Source organism: Odocoileus virginianus, chromosome 4 (assembly GCF_023699985.2).
Source record: "Odocoileus virginianus isolate 20LAN1187 ecotype Illinois chromosome 4, Ovbor_1.2, whole genome shotgun sequence".
NCBI classification, from domain to species: domain Eukaryota; kingdom Metazoa; phylum Chordata; class Mammalia; order Artiodactyla; family Cervidae; genus Odocoileus; species Odocoileus virginianus.
Window position 1 is genome coordinate 82,148,158 of NC_069677.1, and position 22,417 is coordinate 82,170,574.

General features: G+C 53.9%; 2 protein-coding genes and 1 long non-coding RNA gene across 6 annotated transcripts in view; 2 read left to right on the plus strand and 1 right to left on the minus strand.

Moving 5' to 3' along the window:
- Window positions 1–9,292, plus strand: part of TRPM2 (transient receptor potential cation channel subfamily M member 2) — a 62,644-nt gene extending 53,352 nt beyond the window's left edge. For 3 of the 4 annotated variants that reach the window (XM_020883579.2, XM_020883580.2, XM_020883578.2), the window contains exons 29-33: window positions 954–1,040; window positions 1,461–1,566; window positions 3,004–3,105; window positions 4,271–4,387; window positions 5,007–9,292. In XM_020883579.2, coding sequence (XP_020739238.2) covers window positions 954–1,040; window positions 1,461–1,566; window positions 3,004–3,105; window positions 4,271–4,387; window positions 5,007–5,132 — 538 coding nt within the window. In that variant the 3' untranslated portion in view covers window positions 5,133–9,292. Of the gene's footprint in view, window positions 1–953; window positions 1,041–1,460; window positions 1,567–3,003; window positions 3,106–4,270; window positions 4,388–5,006 lie in introns of those variants that run through there. The other variant, XR_011487401.1, reaches the window with a different exon arrangement.
- An 829-nt stretch (window positions 9,293–10,121) lies between these two features.
- LOC110131136 (uncharacterized) lies at window positions 10,122–11,452 on the minus strand. The gene is made up of 2 exons (XR_002312095.2): window positions 11,355–11,452; window positions 10,122–10,544 (listed from the first exon to the last, which is right to left on the minus strand). It is a non-coding gene; the product is annotated as an uncharacterized lncRNA (long non-coding RNA).
- Window positions 11,453–16,850: 5,398 nt separating this feature from the next.
- LRRC3 (leucine rich repeat containing 3) lies at window positions 16,851–22,051 on the plus strand. Its single transcript, XM_020883598.2, has 2 exons — window positions 16,851–16,999; window positions 17,683–22,051. The coding sequence occupies exon 2, from the start codon at window positions 17,819–17,821 to the stop codon at window positions 18,599–18,601; it is 783 nt and encodes a 260-aa protein (XP_020739257.1). The 5' UTR covers window positions 16,851–16,999; window positions 17,683–17,818; the 3' UTR covers window positions 18,602–22,051.
- The last annotated feature ends 366 nt before the right edge of the window (window positions 22,052–22,417 follow it).

Genomic DNA, 22,417 nt, shown 5'->3' on the forward strand with positions numbered 1-22,417 from the left:
GTGTAGAGGCAGGGTAAAACGCAGACCCCACTGTGAGAATAAAGCAGGGGCAATGTTAAAGGGCTGCTGGGCTGGCATTTCCAGGTCTCTGCTGTAGGGATGGTATGCCCCACTGCACAGGTGTGGAATCGATGTAGAGATGAAAGGGGACTCGAGGCGTCAGGCCCAGCAGGCCCTCGGTGGATGCCTACTGTGTGCTGGCCTGGGGTCTGAGGGTCGCTGGGGAGGCTGCACCACCAGGCGGAGGCCAGGGACAGGATCACAGTCAGCTGGGATTTGGAGATCCCATGGAGCAGGGGTTGTTGAGGGAAACTGCCTGCGGGAGGAGGTGGGTGGTGGGCCTCTGGGAATGTTCTGGAACAGGGAGGGGTGATCACTGGGATAGAAGCTGCGGGACAGGGTGGTGGAGACAAGTGGGGCAGGGAAACTGAGGTGACCAGGAGTGTCTCCAGCCCTGGATGGGGGAGGGGATTGGGGGGGACATGGTGTGCAGGAAGAGAATGAGGCTGAGTGTCACAGGCAGAGGGGGGACCGTTGATGCCAGCTCATAGGCCGGCTGAGGCCCTCGGGCATGGTGCCATGGTCAGGCAGGCGCTCTTTGGCGGGGGGACGTCTGCGGTGGGGCTGGTTTCTGCTCCCAGAAGCCCCTTTCCTCTCCAGGCCACCGCAAGGTAGCCGCCGCCCACCCTGGAGTCCCTGAGGGCTGGGGTTTGCAGTGGACAGCCCCAGTGCGTGACGCAGAGTAACCCAGCCTGGTCAAGGGGCCCCTGGGCTCTGGGGTGTGGTCTGGGCCTCCTTGGTCCTGTCCAGGGGAGCTGCCTGGGCTCCAAGAACCCTGGACCAGGGCAGCTGTGGGTGGAGCTGGCACACAGCCCCTGCAGAGCCCTTGCCTGCTGCCCTGGCTGGGGTCTCCAGCCGCTGGCAGTGGGCTGAGCTGACCCCTGTCTACCCAGGAACCCCATGGGCCGCACGGGACTGCGTGGCCGCGGGGACCTCAGCTGCTTTGGCCCCAATCACACGCTGCAGCCTGTGATCACCCGGTGAGTAGCCCCCGATAAGCACAGTGTCGCCCAGCCCCCCACCCAGTGGTGGGGCAGGGGATGAATGTGGGTGCTGCCAGGAGAGCCCAAAACCTTCTTCCCTGCAGGCTGACTCACTTCCCTGTGGGTCCTCTCCTTCAGAGGCCCCTTGGGGAGGACTTTGTCACTATGCAAAGATCCATGCCAATTCACCCTTCACTTCCAGGGTGACAGAGGAGGAAGGGCTGGGTCCAGGGCATGAGCTTCTTTAAGGCTTTTGGTAAAAAAATACTGTCCAACAAAGCTGACCCATTCTGGTTGGACTGGAGGTTATGGGAGCAGATGGTTCCTCTCCCCTGGAGCAGGTGTTAGTGGCCTAGCAGGTGGCCTCCCAGGCGGGGGCAGGGGCAGGCTGACCCTTCCCCCTGCATCCTCCTGTAGCTGGAGGCGGAGCCTGGATGGTGCCATCTGCAGGAAGAGCGTCAAGAAGATGCTGGAGGTGCTGGTGGTGAAGCGTGGCCCCTCTGAGCACTGGATGCTGCCTGGGGTGAGCCCCCCGCTGTCCCAGGCCCCATGCTCTTTTGCCATCTCTGCCACCAACAGGTCACCAGCCACCAGCGGTCGCTGCCCTGGACAGCTTGGATGCTGTACCCATTCTGAAAGACAAAGGCTGGTCCTTGCCTTAGAAGGAGTGCTCTCTCCTAGCTCTTCGTTTGGTGGTTGTGAAGATGCGTTCAGGTGCTGTTCGGAGTGGAAGCACCGACTGAGCACCTGCTGGGTCCAGGCACCAGGCTCAGGGCTGGGGCTGCCCCTGCAGAGCTCAGGGTTGGGGCGGGGCATCTTGGGCACGCACCTACCCTGGCCCTGGCGCCTAAGCTGAGCCCCGAGGGCAGGACGGTGTTGCTGAGGGCAGGGCGGGGCATACACATGTCCTCAGCTCGGGGCAGCGGCTATTTGCAGGACTGACGGGCTCATGGCGACATAACTGGGTTGTGTTCTGCTGGGCCTGTCCTGCCCAAGCGGTCCAACCACTCGAATTCTGACCCGTCCATCTGCCTTCTGCTCTCCCAAACCCTGTTGTTACTCTAGGGTCAGAACAGACAAGTCCAGGCAGGAGGACCGTGCATCCACAGGCCCCAGGCCAGTGTCCCAGTACAGCTCTGAGGGGCCCCTCCCCGAGCCTGCCCCTGGAGTCCATTATCTACCCCAGCTCAGCAGGAATTCACTGGGTTTTCCCGGCATCCACCCGGGAGGGCAGCAAGTTAATGCGTGTGCATGGGGCAGACCCCAGCCAGGATTCCAGGCTCTAGGTGGTCCGGCTCCTGCAGGCATGACCCCTGTGCCCTCCAGGTGAGGGAGGGGGCTCTGAGCCCAGGCTGGGCCGTCTCTTCCAGAGGATTCTCCAGCACCCTTCAACCTCCATCTCTAGCACTTCAGTCTTTCTTGACAATGGGCATCTTCCTGGGCAATGTCAATGGGCAGCTGTCCCCTGAGGCACAGCTGAAGATCCCGCCACCCCAGGCAGTGTGGGGTAGGGTGTCTCCCAGGCCAGAGCAGTAGATGTGATGTGGGCTGAGAGGTGCCCTAGATGGGTGGAGAGGGGAGTGCAGATGCATGCCCGTGTCCAGGGCAGGGTGCATCAGGAGTGGCCAGGAGTCCAGCGCACTGTAACAGAGTCGAGGTGGGGTGGGGACTCACACAGACGAGACACAGCCCTTTGTCTGGTAGCCAGGTGGCAGAGGTCAGGGCACTGGCTCCCCCAAAGTGCCCGGTACCCCTCAAAGGCTGTGACACCCTGGCCTCCTGGGCTGACATGGACAGTGGGCTCTGGGCAATGTCACTCTGGCCCCAAGGCGGCTGCTGCCAGAGGCTCATCTGCCTGAGGCTTCAGGGGACTGGCCCGCTGCCCATGCCGAGTGGGTGGCCAGAGGACACAGGTCCCAAACCGCCCTGTCCACCTGTCCCCGCCTCCCTCTCTGCTCAGGGCTCCCGGGAGCCAGGAGAGGTGCTGCCCCGGAAGCTAAAGCAGGTCCTGCGAAGAGAGTTCTGGTCTTCCTTTGAGAGGTTGCTGACTCAGGGCACGGAGGTGAGGTGGCTCTTTGCTTTGCTCCCATCTGTGCGTCTGGGCCCTGGGGTGTGTGTTCGTGCCGGCTGCTGGGCAGGCTGCAGGAGCCGGGTGGGGAGCCTGCCCCACTGCCCACAGCTCCTGGAGGGAGAACTGGGACCATGTGACCTGGCTCTGGGCCCCTCGCCTTCCTTCCCTATCTGGGCTTTCTCCTCCCGAGGTCAAGGATGACCTACAGCCTCTGTTGCCTTTGGGTCAGGGCAGGCCTGGTGTCCAGCTCACATTCACTCTTGCCCTGAGCATTTCAGTGAATTTCCAAAGGCCATAGTTGTAGGTCTATATTTCCAAATCCACCTTGCTCTTTTTCACAACCATGTAGCATTCTGTGCCATGATTTATTTAAGCAGTCCTCCAAGTGGGCGTCTGAGCCGCTGGTTCTGCCTCTGTTGCACCTTAGGATGAAGTAGGCAACTGCTGATATTTACGGCTTGCCCTGCAAACCCAGCAGCTCCGCGTGGTTTGTCTGCTGCAGCCCCGAGGGAGCATCACCGTCTCTCTTTTCTCTACTTAGTAAAAAATAATTAAACTTTGTTTGTTGAGGTTAAATCTAAGCAATGTATAATGAGCCATTCTGAAGTGAGCAGTTCAGTGGCTTTTGGTGCATGGACAGCCTGGTGTGGTCCCCGCCTCTGTCTAGTTCAAGAATGTGCTGTCACCCCCAAAAGGGAGCCTGCACCCTTGAGCAGTCACCCCCTTCACCCCCCTCCCTCCAGCCCCTGGCACCCACGAGGCTGCCTTCTGTCTCCGTGGATTTGCCTGTTCTGGACATTTATTGTCGGTGGAATCATTTAGCGTGAGGCCTTTGGTATCTGGCTTCTTTTACTTAGTCTGGAGGTCCACCCGTCCTTTTTAATCCTTCCAAGGGCAGTCGAGGCAGGTCTGGATGCCAAGGATGCCAGGCCAAAGAGCAAGAGGGTGATGAGTGAGGCTGTGAGCCCCTGTGATGGGTCAGTCGAGTTGAAGGCCGTGATGGGGGCAGGAGGACGAGGCGGGGAGAGGCCAGGTGGGGCTCAGGCATGGTGGACAGCCGTGCTCACAGTGGCCCAGGCCCAGAGAAGGCTTGGGGCCCTCCCTTTGTGAGAAAGCCAGGGGATCAGGGGTCCATCACACCTGTGCTGCCTCCCAGGTGTACAGAGGATACGTGGATGACCCCAGGAACACGGACAATGCCTGGATCGAGACGGTGGCTGTGAGCATCCACTTCCAAGACCAGAGCAATATGGAGCTCAAGAGGCTGAACTCTGTAAGTGGCCTGGGTTTCAGGCTGGGGACATCGGTGCTCCAGAGGGACCCTGGGGCCTGCAGGGAGGTGTCTGAGGGGTTCCCCAGCCTGGGGCCAGAGCTGGCCAGGACCAGAGAAGGGGGCTGTGGAGTTTGAGTTGTACCAGAGAGTCCGTGGGGGCAGCTGGGAGAGGCCAGAGGGCAGCAGCAGGTGGGTGGGGCAGAGGAGGACCCTGGGGCCTCCAGGCTCATGCCCAGGTGAGCCTGGTTCATGCACACTTGTGGGGATATTGTCCTGTGTACTTTGATCCCCTTACAGACCCCGAATCCAGAACTGGGCCAGGAAGTCCCAGGGAACAAAACCCAGGCCTTGTCTGCAGGACAGAAAACCCCAGAATAAGGCTGTGCCCCCCCCCAAGGTTTCTGGGGCTTCACAGGCATTTTCTGATTTGTGCCTGAAGGGGATGATCTTAGCACCGTAGAGTAGAAGTACAAAGGGAGCAGTCGCTAGCCAGTCTGTAGCAGGGCTGGGAGCCAGGTCTTGGGGTCTCCACCGTTCTTCTGCCATCTATGGGCTTGGGGTGTAGGGGTGAGGGCAGGGCCGCTCAGGAGGGACTCAGGACTTCCCTCTGTTTCCGCAGCATCTGTACTCCTGTGACGAGGGGATGGCCATCCGCTGGCAGGTGGTAGACGAGCGCATTCCTCTGTATGACAACCACAAGGCCATCCTCCAGAAAGTGGCTGCCTGGTTCGAGGCCTACTACTGACCAGAGACCCAGCCTGCCTGGCTCTGTGGGGGCCGGCGGGGTTGGTCCGTCTACGGCCCACTGGGGGTGTCTGCCTCTCATGGCCAGCTCATGAACTGGAGGCATTGGGGTGCTCTGGGAGGAGGGCCGAGCAGGGCACAGGCAGGCTCTGGCCATGAGGCAGGGCCTCAGGGTCAAGGTGGCCACTGGGACTCCGCCAGCCAACACTGCCTCTCCTGAGCCTGCTGGTGGCCTGTGGACGCCCTCCTGGCCACATCCTCTGAGCAGCACGTCCACCCCAGCAGTGCATCTGCCCCAGGCTGAGGATCCCCGGAGATTCAGCGCTCCCTGTGGCCTCCTCCTCAGGCCCACGGCCCCAAGAGGGCCTCCACTGTGCCCTAACTCAGACCCTCACCTGGCCTGGGGCAACCTGGGACCCCAGTTCCCATGACCGTCAGGGCTGAGTCCCATGGTGGGGCAGGAGGGCAAGCTCCCACCTCCTGTGTTGCAGAGGTCTCTGCCTGTGTGCTGTCCCGGGTCCAGGCCGGGAGGACACAGAAGCACCCGGGGTAGGACCTCTCCTGCACATGGTGCTCCCTCCCCCCTCCTCCAGGGAGGAGTGGGTGGTGGGTGTGGACTGAGGGGCCACCCAGTTTAGTATCAGCAACTCACAGACTGTCAGCAGCCTTGGGATGTTGTGCAAACCCCGCACCAAACCTGCCCTCCCCACCAGTGTCACTGGTCTCTTGTTTGTCCCTCAGATGGAGTTGCAGACATGAGCAGTGGTGGGGGTTGTGTCTGAGTCACAAGACTTCTTCCAGCCACAGCCAAGCTTCCTGGGGCCCAAGGGGGTCTCCTGTGGACACCCTGCAGCCCGCTAGTCCAAACTCATGACTGCTCCTCCAATCAGCAACCTTCCCAACATACACACACACACACACCCCTTCCCTCTTCCTCATTTTCCTAGACCCCAGCTCCAGCCTCCAACCTGGGGCTCAGCCGCTCATGCCTTCCCCTGCCCCACCCTGCAGGTGCTCAGGCACTGTGGGGTCCTTGGTTTTTTTGTTTTTTGTTTTTTCATCTAGAAGTATAGATCCAGCCAACCTAGCGCTTAAGTGGCAGCACCAAATAAAGACATTTAAAACGCATAAAGAAAGTTACTTGCTCAGTCGTGTCCGACTCTCTGTGACCTCATGGACTGTAACTCACTCTTCCTCTATCCATGGAATTCTCCAGGCAAGAATACAAGAATGGGTGGCCATGCCCTTCTCCAGGGGTCTGCCCCCTCCCAGGGATCAAACCTGAGTCTCTCGCATTGCAGGTAGATTCTTTACTGTCTGAAACATGCTTCTCATGCATCCTTTCTGAAAGAACTTCTCAGAGAAGAATTACAGAAAAGCGAAACACACTGTCTTAGTTAGCTTGGGCTGTGTAACAAAGGACCACAGCCGGACCACTCACTTTCCCGCAGTCCTAGAGGCTGGGAGTGGCGGTCAGGTGTGGGTAGGGTGGTTCCTGCTGAAGCTTCTGCCTCTCTTGTTCCTGGACGCCTCATTCCACGTCCTCATGTGGTCTTTCCTCGGAGTGTGCAGGGAAGGAGGGGTCTCTAGCTCTCCTCTTACAGGGGCACTGATTCCGCCATGTCTGGGCCCTACGGTATGACCTCACTTAACCTTACTTCCTTAGAGGTCCTTGCTCCAAATATAGCCACATGGGATCGGGGCTTCAACATAGGGATTTGGGGAAGGGATACAAACAGGTGTCAAGCACAAACAGGACACAAACATCTGGCTTCCCTGGTGTCTCAGTGGTAAAGAATCTGCCTGCAATGCAAGAGATGTGGGTTCGATTCCTGGGTCAGGAAGATCCCCTGGAGAAGGAAATGCCAACTCACTCCAGTATTCTTGCCTGGGAAATCCCATGGGCGGAGGAGCCTGGTGGGCTGTAGTCCATGGGGTCACAAAAGTGTTGAACGTGAGTTTAGTAACTAAACAACAACACAGAACATTTGGTCCATCACACACACACACGTGACCAAAAGTGGGGGCCAGTTTCTCACTGCTCAAAAGACAATAAAGAGGCCAGGTTGGTGGAAAGGAAAGTTTGGTTTATTTTGGGTGCCAGCAACAGGGGTAGGGGAAGAGTGGACACCTGTCCAAAAGTTGACTTCCCCCACTTTACTGACAATCAGTGGGCAAGAATGTTCACGAACAGAGGGAGGGACTCCACACAGAAACAGCACAGTCAGCTCTGACTGTCATCTGGTGATTGGCCCTCAGTGGTCTGAGCAGCATCACCCTGACTGTATCAAGTACGTTAATCTTCAGTTCCAGGGTCGGCTTGTCCCCACATCCTTGAGGCCAGTTCTTGGAATTGTGGCAGCTTATGTCATAGCTACACTCTGGTCATTATGCATCAACAGTTAACTTCTGCACCTGGTAAGGGCTTCAGTACCTACAGGACATCTCACAGGAGATGGCTCAGAATATTCCCTATAGCACTGGAGGAAGAACTAAAGGTCCTTGACTCAGCTTCCTGACTGTTATTGTTTTGTCCCATTTGACTGTTTTCCTCTGCTTTTGTATTTTTTCGCTTCTCTGATTAAACTTGTTCTTGGCTAAAGTTTTTCTACAGACAAAAGGCAGGCAGAGAACACGAGAGGGAAGGACCTGTTTCACACATAGACTGAGCTCTGCAGAAGCAAAGAAAATACTAAATGTAAGGCTAAGTTTTACCACTGTTGAGGCATAATGTAAAAGGAAAATTTAATGATCGTTCTTATAGAAATCCCAGCTTGTGTCCCTGGGAGCTGGCAGAGGAATGAACGCAGCCAACACAAGTAGAGATAAGGTCTCCTCTTGTCACAAGGAAGAAATAGATGCTGACCGTCACAGTGCTGGGGGAAGAATGCAGGCAGTGAGACCTGCAAATGTATATCACAGCCCAGGTAACCTCCAGAGGATGGAGAGAGAGGAATAACATCAAAGCACCAGAGGGACCAAGCAGAAACCTAGTCAAAGAAAGAGAAAATAGCAGTAGAAGATGGTTTGCCTGGAATAAGATGGCAGGAAATAATCAAAACGTATTAGCAATTATAACACACACAAAGTGTGAGTCTCTTATTGGGATAAAAGATAACAACAAATTTCTCTTCTTTTCTGTATATTTTCCTCTATCACCCCAAAGAGACATGTTTTAGCTGACAACAGTAGGGAGTCAGCCTACCAAACACTCTCCAAAGAAAAGGTGTGGATGCAGGTCCAGCAGAAGACAGAACTTAAGGTTTGAGTTTGTCCTTTTAAGAAAAAAGGGGAATTTGAGTGGGAAAAGGTACAAATCCGTTAGGAAGGTAGCAGTTTTGTGAACTGCTATCCATCTTCCCGGTGACTTAGTGGTAAACACCCCGCCTGCCAACATAGGAGACATGGGTTCAATCCCTAGGTCAGGAAGATCCCCCGGAGAAGGAAATGGCAACTCACTGCAGGATTCTTACCTGGGAAATCCCATGGACAGAGGAGCCTGGCAGGCTACAGTCCATGGGGTCACAAGAGTCAAGACTCAACTGAACACAAACTTCCATCAGCATCATATGTTTTAAAATATGAAATGCAAAATTGATAGAAATTCCAGGAGAAATGGGCAAACTCACAGTAATGTTTAAGATTTTTCTTTTAGAAATCAAGGAATCAAGGAGCAAACAAAAAATGGGGCAAAATTTGAATAATGCAATCAACAGGATTGAGGTCATTCTGTGCAGTGTTTGTGAGCATGTTTACCTAAATATTGTGAAAGTGTTAGTTGCTAAGTCATGTCTGACTCTTTGCGGCCACGTGGACTGTAGCTTGCCAGGCTCCTCTGTCCGTGGAATTCTCGAGGCAAGGATACCGGAGTGGATAGCCTTTCCCTTTTCCAGGGGATCTTCCTGACCTACAGAGTGAACCCAGGTGTCCTGCATTGCAGGCAGATTCTTTACTGTCTGAGCCACCAGGAAAGCCCCTTACCTACCTATTACCTACCTTACCTACATGTGCGTATTTATACATAAATACGTGTTATATGTTATACATGTACATTGTCTCATTTCCACATATATTTGTTTATATTTAAATTGTGTGCAATATATTTATTTGGGTATAATATGTATAATACATATTTGTATAATAAAGGATGTATAACATGCACGTCTATGTACGTATGTTCTATGGTATGTGTGTGATTGTGTACCCACCCCAATAACAAGGTCCAGAGGTGACACGTGGTTCTCAGACACGGACTATTCACAGCAGTGAGCATACGTCACACCACCAAGGGGGTCTCAGCAGCTTCCCAAGGCAGCTTGGTCACTGCGGCCACATTCCACCCACAGCACGGGAGCAGCCATGCACCGAAAGAGGATAGGAAATACCTCAGTGGGTCCAGATATCTGCCTGGGACGTGAGTGACTGATCCCCTGACCAGCTGGGAGGGAGTCCAAGTGATCCAGGGCAGGACATTGGTCCCCGCCCCCGCCTTCAGCACCCCCCTGGATGGGGGGTTTCTGTCCTCACTCTGGATCCTCTAGTTTCCTGGGCAAGAGGACCAATGGGGAGCAACTGTGTCTCCAGGGGCAGAGCAGTTGCTGGCCCCAGGTTTCCGGTTAGCACTAGGTCCAGGGCCACCCCACTGCCTAGGATTCAGAGCAAGAGAGACCTGCGGGCTGGGTGCCACCTAGGGAATGCCCAGGGTGGGGGGACTGTTAATGCTTCCATGCCCTCTGCCTCTGCCCGAGACCTGCACTGGGGCAGCTAGAACAAGACAATGAGAGAGTCCAAGTCGTGGCCTCAGGGATGTGGCTGGAAGTCTCAGAAAGGAACAGTTAAGACCTTAAATGCACTTATTTGAAAATCAAGAGTGAAAGTAAATTATCTGAGTTTATGACTCAAAAAGCTCAATAAATAGCTACAGAATCAACAGAGGCTCAGACAGGGGCTCAGACAGGGACTAAATCAGATGTAACCAAAGAGGGAAAAATTAAGGATTGGCATGGTGAATTTATTCAAAACTCAATTCTTGAAGAAGAGCAAGAAAATCAACAAAACTTGGACAAGAGGATGAGTGAGAGACCAGGAGAGAGGGTGTGTGTACTGGTGCAGGGCAGGAGAGACTGCTGTGGAATTCCCAGGTCTATGGATAGGCTGTTGGTGGGGTTGCTGCTCAGGCCCAGAAATCCAGGAATTCCGGGAGATCCAGGAATCTGGGGGGCTTAGGAGGAGCTGAGAATGGCCCAAGCTGCTGAGGATAGTTTTACCATTGGCAGTCCATCCATGGAGGCTCTTTGCAAGCTCAGGCCCTGCCTGTGTGGTTCTGGGCAGCGGGTTCTGCCGGGGGTCCTGGGTCTTCTCTCTTTGAGGGGTTCCAGCCCCTGCCCATGAGCAGGCTGCAGTCAGCAGTGCCCTGCAAGCCAAGGGTTCTGGCTGAGGGTTCCCCCAGCTGGGCGAGGGCAGGAACTGGGCCCGGCAGGGGTCAGTGTGGAGGCCGGGGGCAGTGTGGAGGCTGGGGTTGCTGAGGGTGGAGCTGGGCACAGCAGATGGGGAGGTGGGAGAGCAAGGCGGCAGCACACACGAGGCCAGCTGGCCACACCCCAGAAGGGCCCGTCCCAGGCTGCTCTGGGGCCCCTACCTGGGGAGGTGGCGTCTGGACCTTGGGATGCTTGTTCATCCCACCACTGTGGCTGCAGCCCCTCCTAGTTCATCCCCAGGGAGACACACTCAGCCCTCGCTAGCAAAACAACCTGCCTGAGGGGGAAGCAATTAGCCAGTGGGAGCCTCCTGTTTTATCCCTTGGGTCAGGAGGCCTGGATTCTGGGCGGATAAATGGGTGAGATAATCGACCTGGAGCCCAATTACAGTTATGAGGGAGGCTACAGTGAGTGGGCGGACCACGTGGCCAGGATGGCATTGGAAGGCTGCTGGTGTTTCTGAGAGCAGACTTGAGGTCTAGAGTGGTCAGTGAGCCAGGCTTTCACAGGGCCCTGTGGCCTGGGTCTGGCCAGCTGCCATCACCTCCTGCAGGGACTCCGATGTCATCAACCAGTGAGGCCACATCCCATGAGGACCAGGAGGACAGCATCATGCCCTAAATGGGTCCACGCACCCATCCATCCATTGCTGTATTCACCACCCACATGTGTGATCACCTGTGAACACACACGTAGCCAGCACATCCCTGCTTTCTTTTACTGAGGAATTACATGCCCTCAGTTACCTGCACACATCTGAAGCCTAGCAGCTTGAAGGGTTTTTCACTAATGCTGACAACCAGCACTCAGATCATGACACAGAACACCCAGGCCCAGAAGTCCCCTCGAGCCCCTTCCCCTCCCCACCTCTGCCACCTAGGCATGTTACCTATTCTGGAACTTTCCATAAACAGAAGTCACAGAGGGAACTCTGAGTGTTTGTCCCCTCCCCTGACATAATAATGTCAATATGTATCCACACCCACACTTTAGTTTTAGGTGGTAATCACATTGATTTAGCTTAAATATTAAAATATTCCATAATTTGGGGGCTCTCCTCTTCAATCTACTATATAATAAAAATATTGCAGGAGTTTCATGGCTCATCTTTAATCTCCTAAAAGACACTTGAGAGTAAGATTTGAGGGGTTTCTACACATGTAGACGTCCACTGCATGGCCACTACACGTCCAGGGGAGAGCATGCCCTCAGGGCTCCCACCCTACTCAGGAGGTAGGGTGACTCCTGGGGACTGGGATGAGAAATGATAGTCGATACCACACCCTAAAGCGACCAGCAACACAGCAGAGTTCCAGCTAAGAGTTAACTACACAGAGAAAATGGGCTCAAAAATTACTCAGTCCAAAAGAAGGTAGGAAAAGAGGAAAAAGGAACAGAACCGAGGGACAAATGGGGCGGAAATGGGACAGACAGGAGCTCATCACCACGGGGATGTGGGTGGCCAGAGCCAGGATGTCACCTACACCACCAGACTTACTGTGACCCCATTTCCCACTGTGCCTAGGTCTATTCCAGGACTCCACATCCCATTCAGTTGCTAGTTTTCCTTAGTCTTTTCCAGTTTGTAACAGAGGCTCAGTCTTTTCTCATCTTTTATCATCTTTCCATTTTGGAAGTGTACTGATCAGTCACTTTGTAAAATGCCTTTCAATTTGGGTGTGTCTGATGCGTTGTTATGACCAACCTAAATAGCATATTAAAAAAGCAGAGACATTACTTTGCCAACAAAGGTCCATCTGGTCAAGGCTATGGTTTTTCCAGTGGTCATGTATGGATGTGAGAGTTGGACTGTGAAGAAAGCTGAGTGCCGAAAAATTGATGCTTTTGAACTGTGGTGTTGGAGAAGACTATTGAGAGTCCCTTGGACTGCAAAGAGATCCAAACAGTCCATCCTAAAGGAGATAAGTCCTGGGTGTTCATTGGAAGGACTGATACTGAAGCTGAAACTCCAATACTTTGGCCACCTCATGCAAAGAGCTGACTCGTTGGAAAAGACCCTGATGCTGGGAGGGATTGGGGGCAGGAGGAGAAGGGGATGACAGAGGATGAGATGGCTGGATGGCATCACTGACTCGATGGGCATGAGTTTGAGTAAACTCCGGGAGTTTGTGATGGACAAGGAGGCCTGGCGTGCAAAGGGGTCGCAAAGAGTCGGACACGACTGAGCGACTGAACTGACTGACTGAACTGACTGATGCCTTCTTATGGAAAGGAAAGAGACTGTGCCTTTTTGGCAAGAAAACCACAGAAGTGATGCTGTGTCTTTCTCAGTCCATGTATCAGGAGCTACATGATGCCAGCCTGTCTTATTACTGATGATATTAACCTTGCTGTTGCTGCTAAGTCACTTCAGTCGTGTCCGATTCTGTGAGACCCCATAGATGGCAGCCCACCAGGCTCCCCTGTCCGTGGGATTCTCCAGGCAAGAACACTGGAGTGGGTTGCCATTTCCTTCTCCAATGCATGAAAGTGAAAAGTGAAAGTGAAGTAGCTCAGTTGTGTCTGACTCTTAGCGACTCCATGGACTGCAGCCCACCAGGCTCCTCTGTCCATGGGATTTTCCAGGCAAGAGCACTGGAGTGGGGTGCCATTGCCTTCTCCGGATATCAACCTTAGTCACATACATAAGGTAGTTTCTGCTGTGTTTCTTCACTGTAAATCTACTATTTCTCCCTTCACAGTTCATAAATATATTGAGGATGATACTTTGATTCTATGGAAACCTTAAGGAAACTAAATATAAAGACATAGGAGGGAGGAAGGATAAATTGGGAGATTAAGGTAAAATAGATAACTATTGAGATAGACACTATAATATATAAAATAGATAACTAATAAGAACCTGCTGTACAACACAGGTTGTTGTTCAGTCACTCAGTCACGTCCAACTCTTTGTTACCCCATAGACTGCAGCATGCCAGGCTTCCCTGTCCTTTACCATCTCCTGGGGCTTGCTCCGGATACATTGAGTCGGTGATGCAATCCAAACTTATCCTCTGTCGTCCCCTCAGCACATTTAGTTACCTATTCTATCATAATCTCCCAATTTAATCAGCACAGAGAACTCGACTCAATTCTTTGCAATGGCTTATATGGGAAAAGAATTCTTTAAAAAAAAGAGAGACATAAGTATATGTATAACTGATTCACTTCACTGTATACTTGAAACCAACACAGCATTGTAAATCAACTACACACCAATAAAAATTTTTTAAAAAGACACAGGAAGTTAAAAACAAAGAGTGGAGGAAGGTAGCTCATCTTTTGATGTTCATCCATCAAAAAAGAGAGTTGGAGTGGCTACTAATGTCAGAAAAGTAGAATTCAGGGCAAAGAATTTGGGGATAAGGAGGCTCTTTTCATAATGATAAAGTGGTCAATGAATCAAGAGGACATACTAATCTGAATATAAAGCTTCAAAATGCATAAAACAAAAACGTGATAGGACTTCAAGCAGTAACAGACATCTCAGGAGCCTCAGTCCACCTCTCTCAATTATTAAGTAGCAAGTGGATAGAAAATAAGTACTCACTAGTAATGGAAGGAAGCTTCCTTATACTGATAAGGACAGCTACAAAACCCTACAGTCAATATTATTCCTAATGGTGAAAAATTGAATGTTCTCCCCTAGGGTCCGGAGGAAAAAGATATCTGTTCTCACTCCTCCTTTGCATTATTGAACTAGGGCTCTAGCCAGTACAATTAGGCATGAAAATGAAGTAAAAGACATTCAGACTGGGAAGAAAAGTATAATGCTCTTTTTACTTATACATAACACATTTGTGTTAATGTATGTAGAAAATCTAAAGGTGTCTACTCAAAAGGTGTCTACTAATTAGTTCTAGTAACTAATAAGTGAGTTTAGCAAAATCCAGATCAGGATGCAAATGCCAATTTTATTTCCATATATTAGCTTTTGACAAAGATACACTGAACTTAAAATACCATTTACAGTAACATTGAAAAATTAGATAAATCTGACAAAAGATGTATGAAACCAAAAACTATAAAACACATATGAAAGAAATAAAAGAAGCTCTAAATGAGAAGATATACCATGTTCATAGAATGACATACTCAATATTTTCAATATGTTAATTCTCTTAAACTTATCTGTAGATTCAATGCAATCCCAAACAAAATCCCACTAGACTCTTTTGGTAGAATTTATCAAGCTGATTCTAAAATTCATGAGGCAAAGCAAAGGGTCCTGGATGACCAAAACAACTTTATGAAAGAACAAAGTTAGAAGATTTATCTTACTTGACTTCAAGAATTACTGTAAAGCTTCAGTAATGAAGACGGTTTGGAACATTTGCATAAAAATAGACAAATAAACCAACTGAACATAGAAAGTACACAATAGATTCATACAAATACAGACCTCTGATTTTCAACAGAGATGCAGAGATAATTCAGTAGAAAAAGGATCATTAAAAAAAAAAAAACAGTCCTGGAAAACTAAACATCCATTTGCACAAAAAATAAACTTCAAATGGTATCTCACACCATACACCAAATGCAAAATGTAAGTGCACTATATAAGGTTTGTTACTTATGACACCAGAAGGATGAGCCATAAAAATGAAAACATTGATACATTGGACTTCATCAGAATTAAAAATTTCTCTTTGAAAAACTTTTAACAAAATGAAAAGATAATCCACAGAATCAGAGGAATATATACAAATCACATGTCTGGTAATGGAATTGTATCCAGAATATATAAGGAATTCTCAAAACTCAACAATAAGAAAACAACTTAATTAAAAGAGGGCAAAAGATTTGAACAAAACACTTCCTTAAAGAAGACAGACAGCAAACAAGCAGATAAAGACACTCAAGTTCTGAAATACAAATTAAGTGAAATTAATTAATTAAGTGAAATACAAATTAAAACCACAATGAAATGTACTCCTACACACTTATTAGAATCTCTAAAATTAAAAACAGTGACCATACCAAGTGCTGGTGCTGCTTTGGAGCATACACAGAACAGGAATGTAAAATTGTACAATCACTTTGGCAGTTTCTTAGACGTTAAACATAAGCCACCATAAAAGCCAGCCAATCCACCCCTAGATATTTATCTGAGAAATCAAGAGTATTTGTCCAAACAAAGATTGTACACAATGTTCATATCAGCTCTGGTTGTAACAGCAGACAACTGGAAACAACCCAGATCTTCACAAGGATGTGAGTGGATATACAAACTGTGGAACATTCATGCAATGACTCATTACTCAGCACTAAAAGGAATAACCATTGATAAACGCACCAGCACCTGGTGAACCCAAATTAATCACTCTGAGTGAAAGAAGCTAGACAAAACGTATATATCTATGATTCCACTTATATAAATTATAGGAAATGCAAACTGATCTAGCAACAGAGTGGATCTGTGCTTGCCTGGTGATGGGCATCAGAGGGGATGGATTGAAAAGGTGAAACTTTGGATTATTTTGTGGTGTTGGTTTCACGGGTGTATACAAACGTCAAAACGTAACAAATTTGAATATGTGGTTGATTGTATATCAATTACACTACAATCAAGCTGTCATTTAAAAAAGAAACCCTAAGAATGGCTCAGGTCGAGCCTCGATCCCCACATTCCCTACGCTCCTCGGAATGCCCATGTAAGGGCCCTAAGATACTGGGTGGAGAGGTGAAAGTGGGGATATGGGGGGTGGGCAGGAAGAGACCCAGGGGGACGGAGACCTCGCTCCATTAACGCTTTGGCTGACGTTGGCACCAGACCTGCGAGGGAGGCTCAGCAGGGTCTTCGCACTGACCCAAGGGTCTCCAACCTACTGTTAGCTCCTCCACCCCCATCACCTTATTCCTTCCATCGCCCCCATCCTGGGGACCAGGGGCGGGGTTGGACTTGGGCAGGGGCGGGGCTCTCGCGCTCCCACGGCCCCGCCCACATCCCAAGAGACACACTCCTGTCTAAAATCCTGCTCCCAGGTCCGCTCCACGCCTTCCCACAGGCTACGCCCCCAGGCCCCGCCCCGTGCAGCCTCTACGGACCCTCCCAAGGCTCCGCCCCTCGTCTTTACGACTCGCGCGGTCCAGGCTGCGTCCGGCACACAGGCTCCGCCCATGCCCCGCCCCTAAGTCTCAGGCCCTGCGTCGTCCAAGCCCCGCCCCGTACCACAGCTCCGCCCCTAAACCCCTCCCAGGACCGCCCCGCCCCGCCTCTCGCCCGCAGGCACCGCCCCACGAGCTCAGGCCGAGCCGCGTGTCTCCCGAGCGGCCGCGGACGTGGGCTCAGGCCTCGGGGTAGCCGCCGCGCTCGGGCGTGGCGCCGGGTCGGGCTCCGAGCGGCAGGGATCCTCAAGCACAGCAGTCTCCTTTCGCGGCCGCGCAGGTAAAGCCCCCGCCCTACCCCGGAGGGTGGACACCCTGCCCCCGTCCATCCCCCTCCCTGGAGTCCCGGGGGTCCCTAGGGTCTGGGGCCTGGGGTTCTATAGGTCCGATATCCTGGGTCCCCGGGGCCGGAGTCCCGTCTGCCCAGGCCCCGCGCGGCCCCGCCACTCCACGCCCAACGCGGGCCGCGCGCCCAGGGCTTGGCTTTTCTCTTTTCTCATTTTCTCTTTTTCAAACATAATTGAAATAAAAGGCGCCCGTGCGGGTGGTTGTTCCCAATAGGACCGACAGAGAAGAGCTTTAATATTAATAATTGTCAAAGAGATTGTAAGGATTAGCAAAGAGCTGAGCTTCTGACAGCAGCCTAGCCCCAGGGCGATGAGACTGCCCGCCTGGTTCTCAGGCGCGGCCAACCATCACCCCTACGTTCCAGTTTCTTAAGAAAACCCTGCAGCCCCAGTCTTCCTGCTTTCCAGCTTTGAGCTGCTAGAAAGGTTTGGACTCCCATTACCCGGTGCTGTCCAAGCCATTGAACCCTAGGGTGTGTGGTGGGTGTGTCCAGGGCAGGGTGGAGGCAGTAAATCACAGAGAACCCCGCTGGTCAAGAGTGTCTGGAAGTCAGAGTGTGCCCGCAGGTCCCCAGCAGGATCATGGCCAGCAATGCTGATCGCTCCTCTCTTTTAGAACCAAAAGAGGACACCTGGCATGTGAGGGAGGAGAGTTTACATCTGCGCGATGGTCCTTGCACAGCGACGACCAGGCCGTGGGGCAGCGTGGAGCCCGCAGCCCTGAGCGACAGCAACATCCTGTCTGTCCCCAGATGGTCAGCATGGGCCCAACAGGCAGACAAAGCCCCTCCTCCCTGCCAGTCCCTGCAGGAGGGCCCTGCCTGCTCCTGCTCTTCTGCCTGAGGCTGGGTGCCTCCTGCCCACAAAACTGCCAGTGCCCTGACCACGCGGGGGCGGTGGCTGTCCACTGCAGCGCGAGGGGCCTGCAGGAGGTCCCCAAGGACATCCCCGCGGACACTGTGCTCCTGAAGCTCGATGCCAACAAGATCGCCCGCATCCCCAATGGGGCCTTCCAGCACCTGTACCAGCTGAGAGAGCTGGACCTGTCGCAGAACGCCATCGAGACCATCGGCCCTGCCGCCTTCTCGGGCCTGGCCGGGGGCCTGCGGCTGCTGGACCTGTCTCACAACCGCCTCCGGAGGATCCCCAAGGACGCGCTGGGCAAGCTCAGCGCCAAGATCCGCCTGGCGCACAACCCGCTGCACTGCGAGTGCGCCCTGCAAGAGGCCCTGTGGGAGCTGAAGCTGGACCCCGACTCCGTGGACGAGATCGCCTGCCACACCTCGGTGCAGGAGGAGTACGTGGGCAAGCCGCTGATCCAGGCCCTCGACTCCGGCGTCAGCTTCTGCAGCGTCCACCACAAGACCACCGATGTGGCCATGCTGGTCACCATGTTCGGCTGGTTCGCCATGGTGATCACCTACGTTGTGTACTACGTGCGACAGAACCAGGAGGATGCCAGGAGGCACCTGGAGTACCTCAAGTCCCTTCCCAGCACCCCCGTGTCCAAGGACCCCACCAGCCCTGCGCCCTAGTGCCCACCCGCCTCCCACCGCTGCCGTGGCAGATGGGACTGGCTCTGCCGCTGCTGTCCCTCAGGGAGGTGGTGACGTGGCCGCTTCCGCCCCGTGCTCCACTCCCACAGAGCATTTTCCTTCAGGTCCAGCAGTTTATCCATCTGACCCACTGATGGATGGGGAAACGGGCTCAGAAAAATGGGAGGTCTCGGGCAGGAAGCGGTCCATTCAGGACATAAAGCCAGGCCGTCCACCCCGATGTGTTCCTTCCACTCTGGGAGCCTGTCCCACGGGGCGCCCATAGGGTGGACAAGCATTCAGGGATGGAAGAGTACCTGCCCGTGAGTGAGGCTCCCCAAGGAGGTGGGGCGCAGCTCATCAGTTGGAGGTACGGGTCGTCTACACTGTGGAGCTGCTTCACCTCTTCTTCCCCAGTATGTCCCAAACACATCTGACCACAGGCTCCCTGCAGAGCCAAGTGGTAGAGACCAGGTTTTTCTAGAGAGGTAAGTGGAACGTGTAACCTTTGAACAACTCTTGTTTATTTTCAGAGTGTTTGTTAAGAGTAGCACGTACCAAGTTTCAGTCCAGCGAGAAGGAAACAAAACAAATCAAAAACCAAAAAAATAATTAAACCACAGAGAGAACCTGAGACAGGTCCAGCGTGGCTCATGGGAAGCTGTGTCAGCAGCCAGATAAGGGTAGCCCTGCCCGACTCCCACCCCGCGGGCTGTGTCCCGCCAGGGAGCCCATCATCCGGGGTCGCTACGTGCCTTGCTTTTCTACTCACCGAAGCAGCTCCTTTCCAGTGGTTGAGAGCCAAAAGGAGGACCAATGTCTGATGCTTCAAGGCAGGCTGCTTCCTCTCTCCAGGAACAAGAACTCTCTCTCTCCTTCTCAGCTTTGCTGCCAGGAATCTCAGAGCAACTTTACTGCTCGGTTTTCCTATCTAATTCATGTTCAGGGTAGACCTTACCTCCACCTACATACCGCAACTCTTGTCTTTGCAGTTTTATTTTTTAACGGCCTTTTTGTATGTTTATATTTTAAACTACTTCAGATATTTTGAGGGGGAGCAAACTCGGGGTACACTGCTCGTGGATCTGAGCTATAAAGGACAGGAAGGGCAAAGGTGTATGAAGGTCTGTACTGGGAAAGCGCCACGTGGCCAGACACAGGAAGCACATTTGCGCGTGGATGCAGAGACGCGGTGCCCGCAGCCGAGAGACCAGAAGCAGCAGCAGAAACCTGAAAAGCACATCTGAGCAAGGTCATGACTTTTCAGTTGTGGTGCGTTAAAGAGAAAATGACCAGCAGATGCCAACCCTTGTCCACGCCCCAGCGCCCCACCTGCCCTTGCTGAGGGCACAGCGAGCACCGTGTGAACAGGGGGCTCCGTGATGAGTGTGGGGTGGGTGCCTCTCTGCCCGCTGCCCACTAGGGTGCGGGGATGGAGGGCAGGGCTGAGACGATGCTCCGAGTGATCCCAGTCCTCAGGAAATTGATGGCCTGCCCACCCTTCCAGTGACCGCTAAAGCCCAGCAGCCAGCCTGGGCGCCAGTCCACTTGTGGGACAGACGCCGTGGGAGTAGGTGAGTGTGGGCCGACTGACCGGGGGACACAGGCTCCGTGGGTGAATCGGGCCCCCTCCCGCATCCACCCCAGGGTGCACACAGCGGGGAGGGGTCCTGCCACACAAGGAGCTCGTCACCCCACAGGTTTGGGGACATGACCCTGGGTCCCTGGGCCAGGGGAAGAGAGGGAATTGAGGCCTGGATGGTGGTGGGGACAGACGCCAGGGTCCTGCTGCCTTGGCTCAGGTTCCGCAGGGGCCAGTCAGCCTGGGCACCTCCAGGGCCTTTCCTCGCTGCTTGCACCCGGAATCAGCTCAGAGCCGCATGCCCCCAGGTGCTCTTCTGGGGACACGCAGGGCACATGCAGGGCTTTCCCCTCATCCTTTGCTGCTGCCCGGCGCCCAGTGCCCTGCCAGCTTTTCCCCAGGTGTGGGCCTGCTGGCTCTTGTCCACACAGCTGGGAAGAGGAAGTGGGCCCAGGACCCCAGAGCACCCCAGAGGGTCCTCTCCCTCTTGTCCTGAGCCCAGCGGCAGGGGGCTACCAGGCCCTCCTGGCCTTTCTGGGCTCCTCAGCCCTCGTGCAGTCTCCTGGCATAGGGTACCTCCCTCCCAAGACCACGAGGATTCTACTCCCAGGAGCAGAAACTCCTTCCTGCTCACTGGAGCCCCCGTCAGCCCTGGGCTCTCCTGGCAACCCAGCCCTCCCTTCGCCCCTTGCCCCCTCGTTTCTCTGTCCTTCCCCCTCCTCGTTAAGGGACTCCTGAAGATGACACCCAGCGTCTCTTGCTGCCATGTGTGAGCCTGGACACCCCACCACCTTCATGGGCCCTTGGACTGACCTCCCAGCCCCACCTCAGCGCCCTGAGCGAGCATCTGCCTGTCTCCTAGTTCTGCAGAGGCCAGGGTCCAGCCAGCCCAGTCGAGGGGACCGGTGTTGACAGTGGTGGGGACGTGGCAATGGGGATGCTTCAGTCGGGTGGCAGGGAGGCAGCAGCCTTTGGGGTGTGGGTGGACCCCAGCTCTCATCACAAGTCAGTCCAGAAAAAGCCATCTGCATACAACCCTGCTCAGCCCTGTCCACCGAGCCCCTCCTGCCTTGGGAGGTGGCTCTTCACAGGTTCTGGGGGTCAAGGGGGGGATGGTTTTGGGGGAGTTTATGGGGCCGAGGGGTGGCATGAGCAGACTGGCCCGACAGCCACCTCAGCTGGGCCTGTCTTCCTTCTCACAGGAGTTGGGGTCTCGATTCTGGGAGGCCTAAGGGCAGAGGGAAGGGGAGGGGCAGCCCCCCAGGAGCCCGGCCCCCTTGCCCACCACTCTGGGCTGGGGCGGGACTTCATGTTGGCTTGGTCCCTGGCCTCAGCATGGACAGTCCCCTTGGAAACCAGAACCCCACCCTTGACCTTGACCCTGACCCTAGGCAGGGGTCCCCACACTTGCAGCCTCCTGACAAGCCCTGACAGTCTTCTTTGGGCTTTCGGACCCCAGGCTCTCTCGAGTGGCCCAGCAGTGGGGGATGAGCAGGTGTACAGGAGCCCACAGCAGAGCCACTGGGACACAGGCTGTCCCTGGCATGGAGCCACCTTCCCGGGACCTCCGGCGGGCATAGCAGCAATGGTGGGCACAGGCCAGGCACCCCCAGGGCACCGTCCTGGGGCAGCACTGTGTACCTGCCCTGCTGGCCACCTGCCTGCCCAGCACTCCCTGGGCTCCCTTGCAGCGGGTTCTCCAGGATCCTGGCCTGAGTTCTGGAGAGCAGGCCCAGCGGACCATGGAGGAGGTGGAATGGTCTGGACTCTTGGCAGGAGCCTGCGGTGGTCACCTGGAAGCTTGGCCCCAAACCCAATCCTACTGTTCTCCCCATTGTTTTTGAACCTTCAATAAACCTCTGAGCTCATGTCTGCTGGAGTGGACTCTGTTGTTGCGGCTCGGTGACCCCACCAGGTCTGACCCACCCTCACGCTGACCTCGCCAAGTCCTGGAGCTGCCAGCCCCACGAGCCGAGGACTGGAAGAACCAGGTCGGGAGGGGGTGTGGTGGATGCTGGGCCTGCCTGGATGGCTGGACCGGCGTGTGATGGCCAGTTGTCAGGCTTTAGGAATTTTGTGAGCCAGCTGACGTCATTATGGAGGCTTGAGGTTGCCTACAGGAGAGTCTATTTCAAGGCCCTTGATAGCAGCTACAATCAGGATCCTCCCTCCTGCCCAGGGAGGCTGTTAGCACTGCTTCTGGGCTCCCTCGGGAGCACCATGGGCCCCCAGCA